This window comes from Pezoporus occidentalis, unplaced genomic scaffold (assembly GCF_034315485.1).
Source record: "Pezoporus occidentalis ecotype Australia unplaced genomic scaffold, CSIRO_AGI_Poc_V1 ctg5, whole genome shotgun sequence".
In the NCBI taxonomy this organism is placed as follows: Eukaryota; Metazoa; Chordata; class Aves; order Psittaciformes; family Psittacidae; genus Pezoporus; species Pezoporus occidentalis.
The window spans coordinates 4,989,403-5,009,108 of NW_026915835.1; the positions used below are offsets into that span (position 1 = coordinate 4,989,403).

The window sequence follows — 19,706 nt, forward strand, 5'->3', positions numbered from 1 at the left end:
ATTTATTTTTCCTCTCCCTACCAGTCTCTCTCAAGAGGATGTGCCACAAATAACCACCTCAACCATTTGCGGCAGCTTTCTGCCCATTTGATTGTAAACTGATTTTTTTATTTTTTTGTTTTTTAATTTGTAGTAATATGCTAAGGCTACAAATTCCCTATGTGACTCATGCAGCATTACTTGCTGTAATTCCTTAAAAATCAATTGAATTATCTACATTACGTTGATTTATAGCTTTTGAGATTGTTTTAAAACCTGTACAAGAGTCAAATCTAGTGAATACCTTTTTCCTTGGAAACCAAAGGATTGCAATGCATGTTATTCTAGTTAGCAGTCCTCCTGGAAAGAAGTTCTGTATCAGTTTGTGTGTGTGTTGGTGTTTCGTTTTTTTGTGTGTGTTTTGTTGTGTTTTTTAGGTTTGTTTTTTTTTTTTTTTTTGTGGAGTTTTGTTTGTGTGTTTGGTTGGTTGGTTTTGGTTGGTTTTATTTTTGTGACCTAAGTGGCCAGTTGGAACACAGCTGCCTCCTTTTAAGTCTTTCAGGTTCCTGTTCCAGGTAGTAGTATCTGCATTGTATGTTAAGGAAATAATTTCTCATCAATGTCAGTGTAAGATGTCAGTGGTCACCTACTGGCTAGCCTTTGTCTTCTTAGCTTTGCGGAGCTTTGCTGCTTCTCACTCTGTACTTCTCACCCATTTATTTTACCATTTCTTTATTGGCTACTTCACCTTAAGTAGAAGTGTGTCATTCTGAAGTGATTGTTTATGGGAAGAGCAAAGGGAAATTTGAGGGTTTTGGCCTCAGCATTTTTATTCCAGGTTATTCCCTATCGCCCTGGCTTTTAGAGAGAAGGTGTAGACAGCTTGGTATGGAGGTCTGGAGAGCAAGAATTGACGAGGACACTGCTTGTACAGCACTGCCTGGTAGCTTGTGGCAGTGAGGAGCTTGTGAGCTGCTTCCGGCAGTGTGGTCTGGTTCATGCGTGGTTTAGGATTGCTTCCTGCCTCTTGGCAGTAGGAAGTATATTGGATTAACGTACCAGAATTGTATCGTAGTTCACCTTTCATTTTCTGAGGTTGTGATATTTTGCAAAATGGGCAGAATGGGGAATGTAGATGCTGTTAGGCACTCGCATGAATAGAACAGACATCGCTGTTTGGCTGTTCTCTTTGACTCCAAAAGAGGTTTTTGCTGTCCTCTGTTTTTTTTCAGGGACAGATTTTTTTCTTCCCTTCATCTAATATAGAGAACATAAAGATTGAGTGGCTTTATGCTGTAAAGTTCCTATCTTCAGCACACCATATACTGTAATTAAAAGTGGATGAATAAGGGGCCTCTGTTACCTTCAGCCTGGAAAAAGAATTTCAGGCTTAATCTGTGTGGTGTGGGGGAAAGGATTATGTCACCTGAAGAGTTAATTTTGCCTGTTGCAACTCCCTTTTCATACTTGAGAGATACCGATGTTTGGGTCTGTTTTGTTTGTTTTTTTTTTCCTATGTAAATGCATCTATTAAAAAAGAAATACTGTTATGTTTTGGTTGTTTGGTTTGTGGGTTGGTTTGGGGTTTTTTTATGTGTTTGGGTTTTCCTCTTCAAATATGTGAGCCTGTAGCAAGAAATACATAAAACTAAAGCTTAGGTTGTTCTAATAAGAGACTGTACAGACAATGGGAGGGGAAAAAAGAACTTTCTGTAATGTTGTAAAGAAAATCTAAACATGTATTTGGAGTACTTGTTGCTGTATAAAATAGTCTAAGACAGCTATTAGGGCAAAATGGAAAGAGGGACTGAATATACATTACTTCCAAGCTTCTTTTAAAGAAGGAGAAATCTGTGCTTTGGCTAATTCTGGTGTAAAGTGTTTCTTGGTTGCGGTTTGTTCTATGATCAATTTCTGACCATTTCTGATGAAATCTGTATTTCTACATCCTGTTGCACCAAAAGTAACACCTGATGTGTTGCTGAAAAGCTCTGCTAGTTTTGCTTTTTTTCCTCTGTTGAAGTTGTTTAGCATAGGTTTGCTAACACAGTTGTTGATCTTTTTTCTTGAAAGTAATTTTGATCCTGCTCTTATGCATGGAAGTAATTTATGCTTTCATGTAATAAATATCTATAAAAACCAAACCAACCAACCCCAAGCTATAAAATATCCCTCCCACTTTGTTCACTTTTTTTGAAGACTGTTTTAACAACCATGTTAATTAGTCTTCTGCTGAAAAGCTTTAGTGTTTGCTTAAATCAAAGTAATAGATGTCCCCAGTGGCATTTCGTGATTGGTGCCTCTGTTACATTGGCAGAGATCTCAGTCAGCAATGTTTCTGCTAAGTGCTGTTGCTTATATTAGCACAAGTCAAAAATGAATAGTCTTTTCCAGTGGGTTTCTCTTTACCCTTCTGTCTCAAAGAAAAATCCAAAGTAAATTTATGTATAAATTTATACATACAAAGTTATAAACTGTTTGTTTTGTTGTTTGTTTGTTTTTTTTTTTTACTAAAACAGAGTGGAATTTTGACAGCTGTGACTGCATCTTTACTTTGCAGTGATAAAGTAAAACATGACTGGTCTAGTGGAAGGTGTCCCTGCCAATGGCAGAGGGTTTGGAACTAGGTGATCTTTATGTCCATTCCAGCCCAAACCATTCTGATTCTGTGACTCAACAGCGAATTTTGTGGTAGCAGAAGTAGTCTTATCCTGTATAAGAGGAATTTAATTCTGGGGCAGATTGTTGATTTTGTTCAGTCTTTTAAAACATTTTTTTTCTTGCTGTAAAATGGTAGTGCTTATATCTAAATCCTAGGCCGAGTAACTGTAGGAGAGCTGCAGTCCTGTTAGCTTCAGCAGAGTTGAAGAATGACTTCATTTACATTAGGAACAGAAGAGGAGGAATCTTCCCATGACTTTCCTGACAGTCTAAAACTCAGCTTATGAATTTCTGTAGTCCCCCTAACCCCTGCTGTTGAACTGACGTTCAGTTTTACGCTGAAGATGGCAGAGGGGAAACCTGTAGAGTTTATGGTATTGCTCTTTCTAGGAAGTCTTCTGGCATAATTCAACCACAGTTGAAGCCTTGAGAACAGGATAGTACCTGTGGGATGTATCTGTTCTAGTGTCCTCTGGTACAGAGTGGGAATGCTGTCCTACTTTACCTTCTGACTCCAGCTAAGCCGGTCTGCTAATTTACAGTAGTTACCTGAATTGTCGTAGTACTTGAGCTCAGAGCCACTCAGCTGGGAAATCCTGCACTCCCATGCAAGCTGCCAAATCTTACCGCTTTATTCTTCTCAAGAATCTGCCTTTTATATAAAAAATAACATTGTTTCTTCTTATGTATGCATTTTTTCCCATTCAGTGCATCGGGGGTTTGGGTTGTTTTGGGTTTGGTTTTCTGTTGTTTCGTTGGGGGGTTTTTTGGTTTGTTTGTGGGGTTTTTTTGGTGATGGTGGTCTGTTCCCTCAGGATTTGGTAGATGTCAGTGTTTGACTTGAACACTTATATCCCATCAAGTACCAGGTTATAGCACAACTGGGATTGTTCATTAGTCTGAGAACACTGGCAGGGCTGGAGAGGATGATGTTCAGCATCAAAAAGGCCTATTAAGTGTGCTTTCCTTCAAATTGATTGCCTTGCTTGCATGTTATATTGTGGATGTTACTTTCTTTAATAAAATATTTCTTGATGCACTCAGGAATACTTGGTTTTAATATTCATTAATGTATATTAAGCTTTCTTAAATCATTCTATTTGTTGAGGAATGGTGATTTCTTGGTAGGTAGTCATTTAAATGTTATTTGGGCAAGTACTATGTTTTGGACTGAATATTTAGCAAACATCAATTATTTAACGATTGCTGTCATGTATTTAAATAAAATGAAGAGCTGTGCAGAGAAGGCAGATTGCCAGCTACGTAAAAATTAAAACTTGGGCTTCAAATAGAAAATATTAGTCAAAATGAATAACAAGTACCACAAATTCTGAGCACTTAAGTTAAAATTCTGATTATTTTTTAAAACTGTTTTGGAGGTTAGAATACATCTGCCCTCTTGAATTGATTAGCTGAATCCATTTAAAGCTAGCACTGTTTAGAGGAACAAATTTATTTTATTCTCCGATCTAATGTCTGAACAGAATTTTTGCAAGAAGAAACTGGTTCCAGGCTACCACCATGAGGGTCATAAATGCCATTTCCAAATGTAGTTGTGGAGGAGATTTTTCTATTCTTGTTTAAACTTTTCCACCATATTTGAAGGTTGATGCTTTGTAGTATGCTTCCATTTTTATCATGTTCTTTGTAGCCCAGGCAAGCAAGAATACATTCTATAGGATGCATTCTTTTTAAGGAATACATTATACAGGGTGACAGTGTTATATGTTACGTGCCCCAGCCCTTTAAAGCTTAACAATACATCCTTGCTCTTTAGAAACAGATGTTTTCCGTGTTGTGTGTGGGATGGGTGTTTTTTAGTTTAGTTTAGTTGGTTTGATTTGTTTTCTTGCTTGCAAGTGAAATGAATGAAAGTATGCTACTTAAATCAAGTAAATGCCAAATGGTTGATTTTGAAAACAGGTTCCCTTAATTCCAGGATGTGGGCATGAGGAGTGTAGTTCAAAATAATTGGTATGATGGGGGATTGTTACTTTTTAGGTAGGGATTTGGTTTGGCTTTCTTTGTTTAGAAATTATGGAAGAAGAAATCTTAATCTTACCTCATTGTAAGGAAACTGATTACATGAAGCCGTTTCCCATGTGTTTTTAAGTCTATGCTCCACCAGCAGAAAAGATACAAACTAAAGACAATAATCATATATACCGGAAAAACGTTTGCCTAATAGATACATCATGTGATATTCTAATACTACGTTTTGTTTTTAACAGGTATCTTTCAGATGAAGGAATTGAAGCTTGCATAAGTTCCTCTGAAAAAGTTAATACAAATGACATTATCCTGGTTGCCCTTAATGTAAGTTATGATTGTGAAAACTTTTTTCCTCACAAATCATGCTAAAAATGTTATATTTAATGGCTGAAGTGTAGGTTTGTGTGGCTAATTAAGTGTACAGTTATCTGTGTGACTAACATATAGGACAGTACTCGTCACTCGCCTTGCATATATGGTTGTGAATTTTACTTGGAAATAACACCTGTTCCGAACTGTGAAACCTGGAGGAGGAAAAAACATAATTTGCTGTAGGAAAATATTTTTATGCTTATGAAATGTAAATGTAAAGTCAAAATAAAATCAGAACTGTTGTGTACTAACATCACTGGTAAACATTAGTAAGCCTGCTCCCTTTCAGTAACAATGAAACAAGGGCAGCGACTTAATCTGTGTATTTGTTCTTTTAAAAAAATTATTCTATCATGAGGGAGAGTTTTGAGAATTTTACATTTTCTTTGTTTCAAACCTCTCAGTCATCCATACTCAGAAGTTTTGAAGCTTATGCACTGTATATAGATTTATGTGAACTTCATCCTTTCTACTAGCGATATGTAGTTCCAATGGGAAAAACAATGTATAGATTACTTAAGAGAAAAGTATTCTTTCTTAATGAAATTGTGAATAAGAATTCTTAAGGGACTATTTTGTCCATTTTTAAGAGTCAACCATTTTGGTTGACTCCTCCTTTCATTTATTCTTTAAAGCATGTGTATGTTCACTCATATGTATGCATGCACCAGTTCATGTAATGAATTTGAAAAGAAGAAAAGCAAAATTATGATGCAGAAATGCAAAGAATGTAATACAAGACATGCCGAGGGTAAACATTTGTTTCTGGACTGTAGTAGCATGTTTGTATGTATCTGAGAATATATTACTGTTTTAGAAAAATAACCCCAAACAAAACCAGATACTTCTGACTTATTGGGTATTACCCTGCGTGTAATTAAATGCTGGAACAAATACTAACATAGTCATTTGTGCACGTATGTGCTTGCTTGGTAGATAATAAAAACTCCAAAGCCAATTTTAATTGCTTATCAGTGTTTTTGTCATTAAGTCAGTTGTTTTGATGCCCAGAAGGTTAAGTTGCCTGTTGGGTAAGTAGAGAATAGCAGTGTGGCTTGAACAGCAGGATAACAGAGAATTTGGATTCACTTCTTCTAAACTCACAAATTCTTTCCTTGACTGCTAGAGACACGTTTTAGGGAGAAGAAACCAAGAAGTCAATTGACCTTTTTTCTGTGTGTGTGAATTGCATAAATAAGTATGAAATAGACATAAATGTACCTTCAGTGCTTCAAATGTTTTTATTTGGGTAAGATTTTGCAAGGAGTTTGTAAAAGTTGTGTCTTCTTGTTGCTGCTATGATTGCAAACCACTTTGCTGGAGACTCATCAATTTTATGGATATCGAATATGCGGGAACAGTTTATAGGAGCTTGTGTGCTATTCAGAGATAAATAACTGACCGATCAGTTCCCTCAGGTGGGCTTAGATTGAAAACTGAATGTGCTTTCTTGTCACTATCTATGGCTATTTTGAAAGTGGGTTGAGTGTTTATTCATTATATATAGTTGGGGTAAATACACTGAAAGAGCATCCCTACAATTAGTTTTCTGTTTGTAGGATACTGTTGTTTCTTGCTAAAAACAGAACAAACTACTTGTTTACAATGTTTTGCATGCTAAAATATAGAGCTGCTCAGTTCTGGATTACGGTGCCAGAACAATAGTCCATTGGCATGTATTAATGGCGAGTTAGTGTACAAGTTCCAGTAGTAATTATGTTTAGCCCTTCTATTGGAAGTGTTTATGATCATAATAAATAAGGAGGGTTTTTCAGCTTCAATACTGTAATCCACACCAGCATGTTCTATTTAAAACCAATAGGCTTATTTCAAACAGTGGAGTTTAGAAAGCATAGCTGTTTTAGGCTGCACTGCTGTTCTGTGTTTATTTTGTTCACATGTGTAAATGCACTAAAAGCCTAATATGAAAAGTTTAATTAGTTTTAATTCCACTTCCTATGTTCACATGCTGCACTTCTAGCCATCCAGTGCATCCTGTTGTCACACATCACCCTGATTGATGTGCTTGTCCAAACAGTGTTAGGTGAGGAAAATGCTTTTGTGGACACTTGTTCCTTTGATCATACAAATTCTTTAGTTTAATGTTGTCAGGGGCCATGTTGCACAGTTGCTGAATAATATCATGCAGCTGTCTACCTCACTTCCAAAAGCAGTAATCGGGTATTTATGTTAAAAAAGCATTTAGTAAAAATAAAAGGTAAGCTTTTATTCTAGGTATAATTGCAAAAATCATCTCAACCTTTCATGAAGGATTTGTGCATGTAAGAACAGACAAACTAAAAACTCTTTTCTCTGAAGTGCCAGATGGAGAGTGAAGAAAGATGTTTACCTCTGTTAAGTCTCAGAGTTAGTAATTTTGTTTCATCTGTTTAAAGCATTTTAATCATCTTTGAAAATGTGCTTAAAACAAGAATATAATTTAAAAACCAAAAGGATTTCTTCTATGAACACTTAGTTGTTAATTTTTTTTCATCATATGCAGTTAGTGGGTTGTTTTTCTTAGTCTGTATATAGTGGAAGAAACATTATTGAAGAAACACCCTTCTTTTTCCTACTCTAAAATGATTATTTTTTTAAACAGGATGTTTTAGGTTAATATTCTCTTTTGTATTAATTTCAGACAGATTTAAGAACGATTGGCAAGAAATTCCTTCCCAATGACATCAATGGTGGAAAGGTGGAAAAGGTAGACAGTATTTTTATTTCATTATTTCTGTGTGATGACAGCCTTTGTTGTGCATTATTCTGATTGTGTCATTACTTCACATACAAAAGAACCCAATATTTGAGCATATTACAGGATAAATATATGGACATCTCAGTTTGCCCACTAGGCTTCATAAAGAGGACTCTTTATTTCTCAACTTTGAAATGCTTAAGTAAATGTGGACAATCCTAGCAACTTAACTTCTCACTCAAAAGTCATTTACCCTGTTTGGTCTTGACACAGGATCTGAAGTTATTTTTTTTCCCCACCTTTATTCTTGTGAGAACAACAAAGCAGCTGTATGATTATGATATATAGTGATACATGTTGATGCTGTATTACTCACTAATATCACAGTATCACAGTATGCTAGAGATTGGAAGGGACCTCAAAAGATCATCTAGTCCAATCCCCCTGCTGGAGCAGGAACACCTAGATAAGGTTACACAGGAATGTGTCCAGGCGGGTTTTGAATGTCTCCAGGGAAGGAGACTCCACAACCTCCCTGGGCAGCCTGTTCCAGTGTTCCGTCACCCTCACTGAGAAGAAGTTTCTTCTCAAGTTTAAGTAGGACCTCTTGTGTTCCAGTTTGTACCCATTACCCCTTCTCCTATCATTGTTTGCCACTGAGTAGAGCCTGGCTCTATTCTTGTGACACTCCCCCTTTATATATTTATATACACTAATAAGGTCACCCCTCAGTCTCCTCCAAACTATAGAGACCCAGCTCCCTCAGTCTTTCCTCATAAGGGAGATGCTCCACTCCCTTAATATGCATCATTATAGCTAGCCACTCTGTGTAATTTTCCTGTGACTGTGTATCCTACAGATTATGTGGATAAAACTATGTTAGATAGCACTTTATATGCTGCAGAATAGTATTATACTCAAAACTTGGATGTGCTAGAATTTTAACGTCTGTTGTATGTTCAGATAAAAATTCAGCCTGCCCCCTTCAGTGCACCCTTCCTGCTTTCTTCCTTACATTCAGTTAAGAGAGGGGATAAATGAAGGAATTTTATTTTAAACTTAGTAGTAGTTCTCAATTCAAACCATTATCCTTAACTTTCAAATATTGACTGTCACTGATGTGAAACTTCTGGGGAAGCAGACTTCATTACTCTAGAAATTCAAACAGTGATAAATCAAGATGGGTTTGGCTTCTTCTAAAAAAGCAAGATTGATGAGAGAGGCTGTTAAGAACTGTTGGGACTTGTTTTTTTCTGCTGATATTGTCTAAATGGAATTGTGACTGCTGTAAGCATTGGCTTCTCCAGGAACAACAGCCTGAACATTATTGTCAGGTATGAAAAGGACACTTGAGAGATAGTGTATTGCAAGATCATAGTTTTTAGCCAGACAGCAGTCTGTGCATGCAGCATATTACTGATTAACTTTCTGGGTAAAATTTTATTAACTTCATTTCTTATTATGTGGGCCTATGTTTTTTTGCAGATACCACCTTTTTTATTTAAGTTATATTTTATGACACGGATTGTTTGCCTCTTTAGGTTTCTGGATACAATGCTGTTCAAGATTCTACAGTGCTTAAATAATTTTTTACCACAGAAAAAAAATTGATTTAACTGTTTCTATTATCTGCGATTTTAATATTTTTCTTCCTCTTCAGTATGCTGTTTTTGAAATACGGAAAACAAGCAAAATAATTCCTTTTAATGACATCTGGATTTGAACTGGTCATTTCTTAGTTGCTTAATTGGAGTATTACTGAATTTTGCGTTTCAGATCACGTAATATTAACAAGGTCCAAATGTATTTGGTTAAATGTAATTCTCCAGAGTATTGAGATTTTATGTATGGCCTTATTTTGTTTTGCCTTTAGAACATGAATTCAGTTCAAAGTGATTTGAATAGTACTATTTTTTTTCAGTTTTCATAGTAGGATTTCTTTAGGGGTAGATGTTCAGTTTTCAGTCATAACTTGAGAATATACGTAGAAACATCTCCATTTCCTTTAGAGGTAATGTTTCCTGTATTATAGTTGTTATTGTGTAGTTCAAGTGGTGAAAGTGTCATTAATTTCCTGGAAGCTTTGATGGACATTATATATGAGAATCTACTTACATGCTTTAAAATGTTTACTTCTAGTTTAGCTGTTTGAGTCATGTTTTTCATGTTTCTCAGCTCAAACTTAGAGAAGGTGCAATTGGGCCATTTGTTTCCACAAAGTATAAAACCTCTGCCCAAAACCAAGGGATGTGTGCTTAAGAGCTGTGGTGGTTAGTGCTTTGAAATACCTGGGAGATAACAGCTACCTTTTCATGGGAAAAGCCTTCTGCACCTGTTCACACACAAATACTACATCTATATTTTGTAAAACTGAACATCTCAGAAGATGAAAAGCTGAGAAAAATGTAGTTCTAGTTTAATTTTCAAGGATCCCATTTAACCTGTTGCTCTTCCCTCAGTGTCTGTTCTGCTTTGTGTTACTGTGTGTCCTTCCGAGTATTCTCAGTTTTGTTACTGGCAGTACAAAACAGTATATATCTAGGGTCCTAGATAAAGGAACTGGAGCTTGGTAAATTTCTGCATGGGACTGACTTACAGTCAGAGGTGGGGGACTAGATAACAGAATCAAATGCTGCAGGAATCCAGTCCAATCCAAATTTCCTTTCTGAAAGTTTGTTTGATTCAAGCTGTTTCTGTTTCCGAGATTGTCACATAGCAGAGAGAGTTCAGTCATTACAGAATTCTACTGGTTTTAATGAGGAAAGAGTGAAAATAGAGAGGAACGGGGTAATTTTTTTTTCTCTTGGGTAATGACTGCTGACAACACCAGAAGGAATTTTGAGAAGCTGGAGGAAACAGACTGGACAGAGAAAAATATAGCCCCTAATGGCCTGTGATAAAGGCAGATGTTTGTTTAACAAATGGTACTTGTTAAATCCTAGGGACTTAGTTCTGTCAGCATTGTTAAGGAGCCAGGATTTTTTACATGTGAACTTTTAATGACATTTAATTTGGTCTTACTTTAATTAGCTGTCTTTATTTGGATCATAGACCTTGGAAAATTATTCTAAAAAAAAAAACCGAAAAAACAACCAACCAAACCCCAAACAAACCAAAACCAAACACGTACTGATCATTTCCTGAGAGATGATAATCTTTTGGGTTTTGAGAGGAAGTAGTGCTTATGCAGAAAAAGTCTGTTTGGGAATGATCTCTAACTATAGTTTTTAGCCCAGACTATTAGTGTACTGAATCTTTGCTTAACTGTAATATTTACTTTTTTTTTTGAGTAACATAAAGCAAATTTGACTACTTAGTAAATGCTTCTACTTAGCTTGCAATGTATAAAAATATTTTATGATACAGAAGTATGTGTTTACAAAGAAGCATATTTGCTTTAGGCAAGTAAAGAATACAGTTGGGGCAGGAGAGACTTCTTAACAATCTGTTAGTAGAAAGTAGTCGTTTGTGGTTCAGAAATGCTTCAGGAAACAGAGATTATATACTACTATTGTTCCTCTTATCCAAGACTAGGATCAGTATTATTTATGTGTATCTTGAGAACATACGATATATTTCCATCTTGCATAAAAATAACTTTATTTTGTAGTGTAAGTGTAATAGGCAAGTGTTTGCATAAAATTTGCATGTGCATTCTCCAGACGGACCTTGACACGCTTGTGAGGTGGGCTGATGCCAGCCTGATGAAGTTTAACCATGCCAAGTGCAAGGTCCTAACACCTGGGTCGGAGCAAACCCAGGCACAGCTACAGGTCGGGCAGGGAAGAGATTCAGAGCAGCCCTGCAGAGAAGGACTTGGGGGTTTTGGTTGATGAGAAAATGAACATGAGCCGGCTTCAGTGTGCGCTTGCAGCCCAGAAAGCCAACCGTATCCTGCGCTGCATCAAAAGGAGTGTGACCAGCAGGTTGAAGGAGGTGATCCTGCCCCTCTACTCTGCTTTCGTGAGACCTCACTTGGAGTATTGTGTGCAGTTCTGGTGTCCTCAATCTAAAAAGGACATGGAACTGTTGGAACAAGTCCAGAGGAGGGCTACGAGAATGGGAGGTACTCCAGTTCCCTGATCATATGAAGACAGGCTGAGAAAGTTGGGGCTGTTTAGCCTGGAGAAGGGAAGGCTGTGTGGAGACCTCAGGGCAGCCTTCCAGTATCTGAAGGGGGCCTATAGGGATGCTGGGGAGGGACTCTTCATTAGGGGCTGTAGTGATAGGACAAAGGGTAATGGGTTAAAACTTAAATAGGGGAAGTTTAGATTGGATATAAGGAATAAGTTCTTTCCTGTTAGGGTGGTGAGGCCCTGGAATGGGTTGCCAACCCTAACTATTTTAAAGCTGGCATAGTGACCTAGTCTGACACAATATGGGTATTTAACCATTATAGGTGGCTATCAGCTTCAGTCATTAATACACAGAAATGTTTAATTAACTCGTTTATAGATGTGTTTTCTGCTGATTTAAAAAAAAAACACAACTACTACCAGCGTTAACCACAAGATGGCCACATTTGCATAGAAATTGAAAAAGCTCCACTTTCCCATTTTCATCTAGATTACTATACACCAGAAATATATGTTAAGTATTAATAGAATAAAAATGAAATGAATATAAAGTTACAAGATGTAATTTACTAGTGTTGTGAATGCAGAAACATTCGTTCCCAAAGAAGCATTAAGAAAGGATTTAATTTCTGAGCTCAGAGAGAAGCTTTCTGAGTACTGTCAGATTGATGGCAAGCTGTTAAAATATAACTTGCCAGCGATTCCAGTTCATGTTTAAGGTTACTCATATGTTTCCCCCTTTCTGTTTCATTACGTTAGTGTAACTAACTGTGCTTTGTTGTCTTTATTGTCTCTTTGTGGATTTTGATGTCCTACAGTTTTTTTGGTGGTAGGGTTTTTGTTTGTAAAAGAACAAAGTGTATGAAAAAGTATATGTTAGATATAATAAACTAAACCTTCATACTGAAGTAGCGTATAAACTTAACTAGACATGAGTGAATGATATTTTAATTACTTTAAGCTATGTCCAGAAACAAGCTACAGCTGTACTATTTAGAACTTAAGAATGAAGCCGTTACTTAAATAATAATATGGGATTGTATGCAAGGAAGCAGTTGCAAGGTCACAGAGTGGTTGATGTTGAAGGGACCTGATAAGGTTATTTGGTCCAATACCCCTGCTCAAGGGCCACCTGCAGACATTTGCCCAGAGTAACATCCAGACAGCTGGAACCTCCCCTCTGGTGTTTCACTTTGTGCTCATTGTCATTCTGCAGTTCTCTCACAGCAGAGAACTTTCATCTCTGTGGCTTTTCTGTGTCCAGCCTTTGTGTCCATGCTGTAGTAAGCCACCAGATGCACAGAAATGTTAGACTTGATGTGCCGTTGAGTTACACTACAATGGCCCATCAGTCAGTGTTTAAAGAAGTCTGGTGTCCATGACAGGCCGTTAAGGTTTCTGTATCTGTGTATTTAATTTATTACTTTTTCACTGTTGTCTGTTTGGTATGCTGAATAGCCATTAACCTTTACAAAACACTGTAAAATGTACAAACCTTTACAAAGCCATTTATCTTTACAAATCACATTTCCTTCATTCCAGGTATTATTACAGTGCTGTCAAATTGCAGTCCCTTTTTTTAAAGGCTGCATGTTCTAGAAATGTTGAAAGAGCAAACTTATTTTAATCACAAGCCAAACATTGTCCATTTTTTAGAAATAATTAAATTTATGTCTGATGTCTTGAAATGTTTTCTTTCTTCCTTTTCCTAGGTGATGTAGGTATTATCTGATACATTATTCAACATTATTCTTGGAAATCTTCAAAGTGTTAGTAAGGGAACTCAAAGCTGCATTTTTATATTGGAAGGCGACATTATAGTCAAGATATAACCAGCCTTGCTACTTAGGGTATTTGATAATTTACTAGAAAGTTCTGTTGGATAAACAAAACTTGTCTCTCCTTTTGTATGTAGCATTCAGCACCTGAGTGCTGAAGGGGTTTCAACTTGGCTGACTCTTGGATTAAATGTGCAAGTGTACCTGTTGACCGTAACTGATCTTGGTTTGTTTATGTACAGTAATGATTTTTTTTTCCTGTCTTTGTTCTCACAATGACACTTTAAAATAGTCCACACAGAAAGTACTGGCCATAGGTCTTCTGGATTCACCTGGAACCTAGGGATGGTTGTCCTTGTTCCGTGGGAAGACTGGCTTTTTTTCCTCCTGTCACCATGTGCTCATTTTATGTGATGAGAGGGAAAATGAGCTGAGCTGGGGGTGGGAGGTATGGATACTTAAGGTCCTGATTAAGTCCATTAAAATAATTGTGTTTTTAATGTGTGTATTTAAGGAAAGTACACACTTCATTCTTGTTCTGTGCCGGTTTTTGAAGAGACATGTAATTTCCTTTGTTAAAGAAGCAGACACCGTTGTCCAACAAGGGTGCAGCTCTGTTTTATTGTAGTGTATGCTTGACACTGTAGACACAAACCCCTCAACATATTGGCATGTATATTCAGTTACCCTAGCCCTTGTTTCTTTGTACTCCTGATTTTATAAGGGATCTACCAAACAGTTGTTTAAAACCAAAAGTACTTAGAATTACAATTTACTTGATATTTGCGATGAAAAATGCCATTGTAGGAAAGTTACTATTCTGCCAAGTGACAAACCTAGTTTATGTTAACTAGACATGCTTCTCAGTTGCTTAGTGCTTCCTCATCTTTGAAAACATTGTATAATGTTAAAACTCTTAGCATTAATTTATGACAGGGGTAGGCTTCTATTGAAGCAACCCATAAGTGTGGCACTGTGGTTAATTTAGTACTGTAGAAAGCATCATTCTTAAAGAATCTAGAAGAGAATTACTGAGGGTCTGTTCTACAAGGAGAACTTGTGTTCATGCTATACATTAGATCATCTAGGTTTGCTTCTGTTGAAATAAAGGAGGGAGGAATTTCCATTCATATGATAGAGTAGGTCTTTTATTAATTATCACTGAAAGAAATAAGGTTCACTCAGTATTTGCTAATTGTTCTTATGCTCTTTTCTTCAAACATTCAATATTGAAGGAAGAAGACAAGAAAGCTTCAAGTTTCACTAGATTCCAAATAAACAAATCTTTAGCTTTTGAGAAGTTCTCCATCCAGAATACTGTATCTTCCATGGTTTGTTTTGAAGTCATAAACAATGAAGGTGCCGTCCAATTTTAGATTTATTTGAAAGTGTCAAGAATAGGAAAATCTTGTAGAAATTTAATTTATATTATTGCTTATCGTCTCAAGATCACAAAACTGTTTAAGAAGTGAACTCTGTAGAGTGCTGCTTTTGCTCCTTTTAGTGACTGTTTTCTTCGTCCTATTAGTACAATTACATGCTTTGTTAGTGTTCTGAAATACTTTGGAATTTCTTCCTCACAACTTTCTGTACTCTTTTGTTCTCATCCTAAAGTTCGTTCCCGTTTCTGCATCCTCTAATTTGTCTGATTTCACCTGCCTGTTGTCTGCTCTTATTTTGTGTTCTTCTGGGCTACTTACTCTGTTTCTCAAAGGGAAGAAGCAGGTGAAACGTGCACTTCTTCTTTATTGTTGTTTCTTAGGTACTAGAGATCAGTTTTACTTCTTGGGGGAAAGGAATGACTCTGTACTAAGCTGTATCTGAAATGTGATGAACTGGTTTGTGGGGTTTGGGGTTTGTTTGGCTTTTTTTTTTTTTTTGTAGCATAAACTGTGGTGTTTGTAGGAGTATGTGCTGCATTTTTAGGTAACCAACAGATAGCAAGGTCTCTTGAGATTGTTACATTCTGATTGTACTGCTGTTTTGAAGAAGTGGTGTTTCTAGTTAGTGTTTACAGAGGGTTTGTACTTGAAATGTACTTTGATACAACCATATAGTCCTCAAAGATGTTTTTTTATTTCTTTGAACACTTTGTCAATGAGACTCTGCACTACAGCGTGTGAAGTCTTATCTGGACTCCATAGAATGTTGGAAGTGACAGTATCTGTGGTTTTGTTTGCTTGTGTGCTCTCCCAGCTCTTTTCATTCCCTTCTTTTCCATATTCAGTATTACAGAGATGTATGAAACATCACAGCTGTTTCTCTGAAAAAGCCATTTTTATGAAGCTTTAGAACATACAGTACATGAGTGACAGAAATTGAATATGACTGCCTGATCAAGTTACACTTTCCTTTGCCTGGGGGCATCTGTTAGTGTGTCTAGCTGTTACAGTTAGTTTGTTTAATGGTGTTAACAGTTCTGTCTTTTCTGTTTTACATATATAGCTGGAAGGGCCATGTGTTCTGCAAATACAGAAAATACGTAATGTTGCTTCACCAAAGGATAATGAAGAATCTCAGGCTGCTCCCAGAATGTTACGCTTACAGATGACCGATGGACACACAAGCTGCACAGCTGTAGAATACAGTAGCATGTCAAAAATAAGGTGAACAGCTTTGAAAAGAAAGTTTTACTTTGGTGCTTGAATGTTCTTAAAATAACAAAAGTGTCCTTAGTAATATATGGAAAAATTGCTTGACATAACAAGCTTTCTTCTCAATTCCTTATATAAAGGAGAAACCTAAATTCAGCGTGTGAAGGTGTCTATGAATGTACTTCACTGTTTATGCTGACATAAAGGAACAAAGTACTTAAAGAAAGAGGATTTTTGCAGCCATCTGCTGAGTCCAAGTTGACATGGCATACAGCATTTTGGATGTGTGCAAACTTGAGCTAAATTCCCAATTTTTAGTAGTAGCAGATTTTGCCTGACTTTGGTAGTAGGAGTGTCACAGGCATGACACAGCTAAGTTAATGAAACTAGTGCTGGCTTACCATGGGCAAGTCATCAACTTGGGTTGAATTAGTAAATACTTGTTCAGTTAAAAATGAAGGGTAAGAGAGCTAATTCCTGTTGAACTTGGATTTTTTCTTTTGTTTGGTTATGAAGATGCTGAAAATTATCTCCAGTATCTAGTCTCTGGAGTCATGGTGTTCTTTGCTTTTCACTTCAGTTCAGTTTACAGTTCAGTTTACTTTGATTTAAAGAAAAATCTTCTTCCTCTCTATCTGCAGCTGCAGCAGTTAGATATAAATACATATTTCATTTCTGAATATCATCTTTTACTGTTAAACTGCCCCTTCTAAGCAGGAGCCAGCTTGCAGCTTAGAGTGGTGCTGCCTTAAAAGCACTTGATATTTTAATTTTAGCTTGAGCAAGCAGAACTCTCTGTGAAGAGAGCAGAAAAGGAAGGCAAACAGGCTCCTGTGTAAGTAGATTTCTAGATCACAAAATGCTTAAAATGCCAAGCAGAAGATACAATTTGAAAGCGTTTAGATAAAAGCTTAAAAATGCCAGAGAGCTCATCACTGTAGTAATGTCATGAGCTCTTCTTTTCAAGTAACATGGTATAAAAATTCAATTTGTGTTGCATGTGGTTGTTTCAGGTTTGAAGACGAGCTCTTAACCTGGAATAATATGCTGTTTCAGTACATAATACTGAATTCAGTACATAAAAATCACAGTTTTCCTTAAAATTAAGTTCTTAATTACTAGTGTTTCCCCCTCCCACTCTTTGCATAATGTTAAATTTTTTCCTCTGTTTTTCTTTCTTGTCTGTTCTTTCTGATCTCATTTTCTTTTATCAGAATAATTCCAAAAAGCCAGTAATATTGATAGGGTTAATGCCACTAGTGCTGAAATCAACTGACTCCCCTGTGAATGTTCCTCACCATGTGGCATGGTCCTGTGATTGCAGCAATAACTTTCGCGTATTATAAAGAGGTTATTGTGTCTCAGTTGAAAGGTTATAACTGACTGTGTCCTGCTTCTCACAAGAAAAATCAGTTTTCAGATTGTACTGCTTGTCACATATTTAAATTACGTCTTGGAGATGTGAGGTTCTTTTATGCATCTGTTGCTGTTGTTTTTCAGAGTAGATTCACGTAAAAAAAAGGTAAGGTACCTCCTCATGGGAGCTGACCGCAGAAAGCATCCATATGTTTTCAGATGATAGAGTAATGACAGAATTAGCACTTTAAAATGCATGGGTTTTATATTTATTCTGGTACAGTCCTGTCTGTTAGTAATGTATAGGAAGCTGCTTTTTGAACAGCTTTTTGTTTTCTCTTAAGTAAAATGCCTTAAAATCAGATGATTAACCATCTGGAGATTCTCCATTAACTATAAATACATCCTAGGATGAGGAACTTAGACAACTGAGATGCTTTCTGTTAGTCTAAACAAATCACATCCTTAGTTGGGTATTGTAAAACTGGATTTTAACCAGACAATTTGCAAACATTCATCTCTGTTACATGAATTTGCAGTGTGGCATTTTCATCTAATGGATGGGAAGTGTTCTAATAAAACTATTGGAAAGTATTATGCATATTGAAGGAAATATTGCAAAGGTTTTTGAGGCTGTTTTTTTTTATTATAAAATGTGACAATGTTAGAAGTATAGTAGAATTAGAGTTTTATATGGTTTTGGTAGCATAATATCAATAAATGTATTTATGAAATAGGTGAAGTATTTGGCTCTGTTTCTTTTTTTAGCCTGAACACTCCACCTGGAACAAAAATTAAGCTTTCAGGAATTGTAGAAGTGAGAAATGGATTCTTGCTGTTGGATGACAGTAACACAGCAGTTCTTGGAGGTGAAGTGGAGCATCTTATAGAAAAGTGGGAATTACAAAGGGTGAGGTAACACCACTGGAATTGCCTGTCTTGCAGCATGTGTATTACATTTAATGACATCAAGCCTAATGCGTTGACTGTGAACTTTTATATGATAAGATTTTAGGTCTGTACTGCCCTAATATTTTTTAGGAATGCAGCCAAATATATGTGAACAGGTCTTATGTGTAATGTTGCAAATGCAGAAATTGTAAGTTGATCTTTATACAGGAACTGATTCCTTTCATATTCTGCAGGGATTGAAAACGTTAATCAAATATACTAAATTTATTTTAGTGCAGTCATGGGTTGTTGCTTTCCTAAACAGTGTGCTTGGTACCAAAATATTATAAAACTATGCCTTTTCCAGTTGCCATCTGCAAACCGTATATTTTGACAAAAAAAATATTGTAAGTATATGGAAAACATTGAAGTTGGTAATCTTAAGTGTGAATTCTGCATTGCAGATATCATCGGTTCTTTGGGTAAAGATCAGAAAGACAAAATTGGAGATTTTTAAATCTTTCAATAAGCCATAAATACTTGTAAGACCCTTTACTCCATTTTACCCTGGTTCCTGTCCCAATAGAAGAGAAGTTGCTGCAGGAAGACTTCTTCATATGCTTTCTCCAAAATGAGTGGAAATTCCTACGGCAGGAAGGTTACCCTGCTACCCCTTCAGTCCCAATATTTGTCAGATAAGCTATCACTGCTAATACCGTACACCTCTCTATACAGTTTTACATCCCTGTCTTTATAACAGAGCTGTTGCTTATGAGCAGCCATCCAGAGGGACCTTGACACGCTTGTGAGGTGGGCTCATGTAGTTTAACCATGCCAAGTGCAAGGTCCTACACCTGGGTGGGAGCAATCCCAGGCACAGCTACAGGTTGGGCAGAGAAGAGATTCAGAGCAGCCCTGCGGAGAAGGACTTGGGGGTGTCAGTCGATGAGAAAATGAACATGAGCCGGCTACAGTGTGCGCTCACAGCCCAGTAAGCCAACCGTATCCTGGGCTGCATCAAAAGGAGCATGACCAGTAGGTCGAAGGAGGTGATCCTGCCCGTCTGCTCTGCTCTTGTGAGATCTCACCTGGAGTATTTGCATGCATTTCTGGTGTCCTCAACATAAAAAGGACAGAGAACTGTTGGAACAAGTCCACAGAAGGGCCACGAGAATGATCAGGACACTGGAGCACCTCCTGTATGAAGATAGGCTGAGAAATTTGGGTGTGTTTTGCCTGGAGAAGAGAAGGCTGCGTGGAGACCTCAGAGCAGCCTTCCAGTATCTGAAGAGGGCCTATAAGGATGCTG

At 36.9% G+C, this 19,706-nt stretch overlaps 1 protein-coding gene across 3 annotated transcripts in view; it reads left to right on the forward strand.

Annotated features, from left to right (window-relative positions):
• The window catches only part of TDRD3 (tudor domain containing 3), a 102,762-nt gene that overhangs the window by 41,945 nt on the left and 41,111 nt on the right, over positions 1 to 19,706 (forward strand). Inside the window, exons 2-5 of one of the 3 annotated variants that reach the window (XM_062636863.1) lie at positions 4,872 to 4,956; positions 7,646 to 7,711; positions 16,002 to 16,162; positions 18,275 to 18,416. In XM_062636863.1, coding sequence (XP_062492847.1) covers positions 4,872 to 4,956; positions 7,646 to 7,711; positions 16,002 to 16,162; positions 18,275 to 18,416 — 454 coding nt within the window. Of the gene's footprint in view, positions 1 to 4,871; positions 4,957 to 7,645; positions 7,712 to 16,001; positions 16,163 to 18,274; positions 18,417 to 19,706 lie in introns of those variants that run through there. The other 2 variants (XM_062636864.1, XM_062636865.1) reach the window with 2 other exon arrangements.